The following is a 5,065-nucleotide window of genomic DNA, read 5'->3' on the forward strand; positions in this document are numbered from 1 at the left end:
CGGCAGCTTGGTTGTTGGTGGAGACCTTAGGAAGCGGGGCAATATGACTCACCATTCTGATGACAACAATAGAGACGGATCCATGACATGGAGTACTGTGGCGGGCGAGGTGAGGCCCCCGCACGCGGTGTTTCTTCGAGATGATGTGAGCGAGGTGGAGTCCAACAGCTGATGTGGCGAGGTCCCCGCGCATTTGTGTTATCATGGTGGCAACTGCGTGGCAGCCAGCGAGAGGTCTGGATCTGGTGGTATCACTCTGTCATGGAGTGTGATGTTGCAGTGGCACTACAGCGAAGAGTCTCGCATGGTGGCAGCCTTCTCGGCATGGTGTGGTCTATTTCGGTTTCCTGTCTGTAACGGGTCACGTCTGGAGGTTTCGACGACTACATGAGAGTACGAATGTTGGTGGATGTCGCGTTTAGCCTTCGGTTCGGCTGCCGTTGTTGAGTGGAGTGGTGCGGCTGTGTTAATGTCCCAATCCAACCGGGTGGGTTTGGCGTTTTCGAGCTGAGTGGCTACCTGCGTTGATGTCCCAATCCAACCGGGTAAGTATATATTGTTTTTCCTTCTTCTTTTCTTTTCCTTTCCTTCCTATAATCTCCCAGGGTCGTAGACTTGTATTTTTTTGCTATATCAATGAAACTCGCACTATCTTGTGCGGTTCGTATTAAAAGAAATATCAGGTTTGATATTTTTTATTAATATGACTAATTCTTTTATTGAGAAGCAACATGTCCGTTGATATTTATGGTGAGTTCGTCGATCTAATGGTCGCTCATAGACATGGTAAGGATATGTGTGCGTACGTTTGTTATTTTTGGAAAAAGCAAAAAAGAAATATGTCTGGTTGATTTCCAATTCCACTGCTCGTTATTTGGTCGTCCTAGTTTTAGTTGGGTGACGCGCTTGCATGACGGCGTGCACAGTGCCGCACCGTCGCCACTCGCCAGCTCCCAAAACCACGCGATTTGCTTCACACCTAATTACCTAATACCTAAAACCACATACTCGTGTAGATACAATTAAAATACACAACCCGGTCGTTCCGATCCCTCTAAATAATGCATGCATACATCACATGATTTTCGTTTGATGATCACGTTAAAATTAGAGATCCTCACACGTCTTTTGGACATATACGTTGAGACATTGTCAGATCAAAAATCAAAATAGATACGGTGCCCCTGCCCCACACAAGATACGATATGATGCCTTATTATATGCTTTATTTACTAAGATGTTTTCATGGGTGGAGAAAAAGGACTAAAATACAAACAGAATTATGAAGTCGGTAAAGCAAATCTCCTGAGGAACCTGAGACGATCCGCCCGGGATATCATGCATGCATGCTCTAGCACGAACAACTAATCCGAATTTTTACATGTCTAGTTAGGTCCTTCAAACTGTCGAGAGCTAGCTACTAATAATTCATGGCAAAGTACTCCCTCCGTTCCCTCCGTTCTAAATTGTAAGTGATTCCAAGAATCTTGGAGAGTCAAAGTATCTCAAGTTTAACCAAATTTATATAATAATATAATAACATTTATGATGTCAATTAAGTACCATTAGATTCTTTATCAATTACATTTTTATAGTATATCTATTTGATGTCATAAATTTTTATATTTTTTCTATAATTTTGATCAAATTTAAGATGTTTTGATTCTCCAAGATTCTTCGAATGACTTAGGATGGAGGGAGTAGTTCATTTGTGTCAATTGTGCATGTGTGAGTGTGCTTTCATACTTTTGCCGGTATGTTCGCCATCGGCATTCGGCAGGTTCCACTTTTGGGCACGCTTTCCTGTACTAAAATAGCTGAATGTTTCTTTGTTGTGTGACACTAAATTGTAATCCGTACTAGACAGCAAGCACGTCGAGCTGCTATCGCCAAAGCTCAGTTCACATCATGTCCCCGGCTCTGTCACGAACATCATCCATTCAGGTCTTGGCCTCGATCATGGGCTCATGGCCCTTTACTGTGTTAGCCGGCCTGTTGTAGGCCAGATCAACACGACTATATATACCGTTTATATTTATAAAATATTTTTTGGTCAAAGAAGTAAAAGGAAGTATAATAAGTCTAATAGGAACGGTAGTATAAAATCTTCACACAATATTTTTTTTACAATTTTTTAAAGAAAAAAGTCACTTCTGTACTCTACTCTACGAGAAACGGGACCAGCAAATTAATTTCTCCATTTCTCCTATACTCACTAATACAAATATCAAAAAATAAATTGCCGGATGCCATAACATCATACACTAGAACATTCATGTTAACACCATGGTGTACATGTGGATGTGTAATTTCCCAATCAGTCCATCAAAAGCTCCATCAGTTGCTCATGGAGCTTTAGGCTCACATTCAAGCAATCAAGCCCAAGAAAACCAGTGAACCAGTACGGCAGACCACTCGCCCCCGCTCCTCCTCTATAAATACCGCCTCTCCCGTTGCCCAAGTTCCTCACCCATCCACTCCACAGCCTCGTCATCAACATCATCTCATTGTGTAGCAGCTACTAGCAGCAGCAGCTGACAAGAACACCTCACCCATGGCGATGGCCGCCGCCGCCTCCTCGTGCACGGACGCCACGTGGTGGGCGTACGCGCTCCCGGCGCTGCTCGGCGCGGACACCCTGTGCGCGCACCCTGCCCTCCTGGCCGCCGCGCTCCTCCTTGCCACCGCCTCGGCGGCGCTGCTCGCGTGGGCCGCGTCGCCGGGCGGGCCGGCGTGGGCGCACGGCCGCGGCCGCCTTGGCGCCACGCCCCTCGTGGGCCCGCGCGGCCTGCCCGTGTTCGGCAGCATCTTCGCGCTCTCCCGCGGCCCCCCGCACCGCGCGCTCGCCGCCATGGCCCGCGCCGCGGGGCCCCGCGCGAGGGAGCTCATGGCGTTCTCCGTCGGGGGCACGCCCGCCGTGGTCTCGTCCTGCCCGGCCACGGCGCGAGAGGTGCTCGCGCACCCGTGCTTCGCCGACCGCCCCGTGAAGCAGTCGGCGCGGGAGCTCATGTTCGCGCGCGCCATCGGGTTCGCGCCCAGCGGCGAGTACTGGCGCCGCCTCCGCCGCATCGCGTCCACGCACCTCTTCTCCCCGCGCCGCGTCGCCGCGCACGAGCCCGGGCGCCAGGCCGACGCCGGCGCCATGCTCCACGCCATCGCCGCCGAGCAGTCCGTCTCCGGCGCCGTCGTCCTCCGCCCGCATCTCCAGGCCGCCGCGCTCAACAACATCATGGGCAGCGTCTTCGGGAGGCGCTACGACGTCTCCTCCGGCGCCGGCGCCGCCGAGGCTGAGCAGCTCAAGAGCATGGTGCGCGAGGGGTTCGAGCTCCTCGGCGCGTTCAACTGGTCCGACCACCTCCCGTGGCTGGCCCACTTGTACGACCCCAGCAACGTCGCCCGCCGGTGCGCCGCGCTCGTGCCCCGCGTCCAGGCCTTCGTCCGCGGCGTCATCGACGAGCACCGCCACCGCCGCCAGAACGCCGCCGCCCCCGACGACAATGCTGACTTCGTCGACGTGCTCCTCTCCCTCGAGGGCGACGAGAAGCTCGGCGAGGACGACATGGTCGCCGTTCTCTGGGTATGTTCAAATCGCTTTCCTTCTTCAACAGCACCGCGCAGACTTCTCGGGTCAACAGTCTGTGTCAGTTGTTCGGGGGAAAAATAAAAAAGATTTATGTCAGTTGCTCAAATCTCTAATTTGTTTTGCAGGAGATGATCTTCCGCGGCACGGACACGACGGCGCTGCTGACGGAGTGGTGCATGGCGGAGCTGGTGCGCCACCCGGCGGTGCAGGCGAGGCTGCGCGCCGAGGTGGACGCGACCGTGGCGGCCGGCGGCTGCCCCACCGACTCCGACGTGGCGCGCATGCCGTACCTGCAGGCGGTCGTGAAGGAGACGCTGCGGGCCCACCCTCCCGGCCCGCTGCTGAGCTGGGCGCGGCTCGCCACCGCCGACGTGCCCCTCTCCAACGGCATGGTGGTCCCGGCCGGCACGACGGCGATGGTGAACATGTGGGCCATCACCCACGACGCCGCTGTGTGGGCCGACCCGTACGCGTTCGCGCCCGAGCGGTTCCTCCCCTCGGAGGGCGGCGCCGACGTGGACGTCCGCGGCGGCGACCTCCGCCTGGCCCCGTTCGGCGCCGGGCGCCGCGTCTGCCCCGGCAAGAACCTGGGCCTCGCCACCGTCGGCCTCTGGGTCGCCCGCCTCGTGCACGCCTTCGAGTGGGCCCTGCCGGACGGCGCGCCGCCCGTCTGCCTCGACGAGGTCCTCAAGCTCTCGCTCGAGATGAAGACGCCGCTCGCCGCCGCGGCCGTCCCCCGCGCTGCCTGATCGCGCCGGCCGGCGCGCGCAACAAGAGCCGCTGCTTTGTCACGTCAAAAGTTCATTGATCGTGGTCTCTTGTCTCTGTGTGGTCTTCGCTAAGCTCGTTTCGTTAGGGTTTGGTTTGCTTGCAATTAGTGTGTGTGTCTCACCATCACCGGGGCTCCAATTTTGGCAAGGTGCGTGTTAGGAGTTAACCCCTAGATATGTTTGCGTCTCTCTCATCACTGTCAGGGCCTAATCAGCGTCGTCGATCAGTCATGGAAGTCGTGCTCAAATCTGCTATATTGTTTTGGTTTGCTTAGTTTTTCTCACATAGTGTGTCGTGTTACATATATCATGTATTGTAATGTAATGATCAAGAATCTTGTTATATATATGTTGCTGTTTAATTGTTATATATACTGATGAAGTGGTTCGTATGTGTGTGAATTACCTCCAAGTTGTTTCTGAATTCAATATTTGGCTCTGTACTTTTTGAACATTATTGGGTTGTGGGTCCAATATATGATAAACGTGGCTAGCGCTCAAGAAAAGATAATGAGCCACCCCATCCACATGCGTGTAGACGACACTCTCTTAATTTGAAATTCTTTAAGACCAAATGCACCGTTCACTCAAATTGATCAAGCACTTGGGTCCGCAGACGAAGTTACAGGTTCTTCCGAGTCTAAGAGGTTTGCATCGAGTCTAGTTGTCTACTGGGAAAACGTTTTCCTAATATGACAATACAAGCTCGTTT

At 53.3% G+C, this 5,065-nt stretch overlaps 1 protein-coding gene across 1 annotated transcript; it reads left to right on the forward strand.

Moving 5' to 3' along the window:
• Nucleotides 1-2,282: 2,282 nt before the first annotated feature.
• On the forward strand, nucleotides 2,283-4,723 carry LOC117836268 (cytochrome P450 78A11). The gene is made up of 2 exons (XM_034715656.2): nucleotides 2,283-3,577; nucleotides 3,709-4,723. The coding sequence occupies exons 1-2, from the start codon at nucleotides 2,555-2,557 to the stop codon at nucleotides 4,330-4,332; spliced, it is 1,647 nt and encodes a 548-aa protein (XP_034571547.1). The 5' UTR covers nucleotides 2,283-2,554; the 3' UTR covers nucleotides 4,333-4,723.
• Nucleotides 4,724-5,065: the final 342 nt, after the last annotated feature.

The sequence above is a fragment of the Setaria viridis genome, chromosome 9 (assembly GCF_005286985.2).
Source record: "Setaria viridis chromosome 9, Setaria_viridis_v4.0, whole genome shotgun sequence".
Lineage (NCBI taxonomy): Eukaryota > Viridiplantae > Streptophyta > Magnoliopsida > Poales > Poaceae > Setaria > Setaria viridis.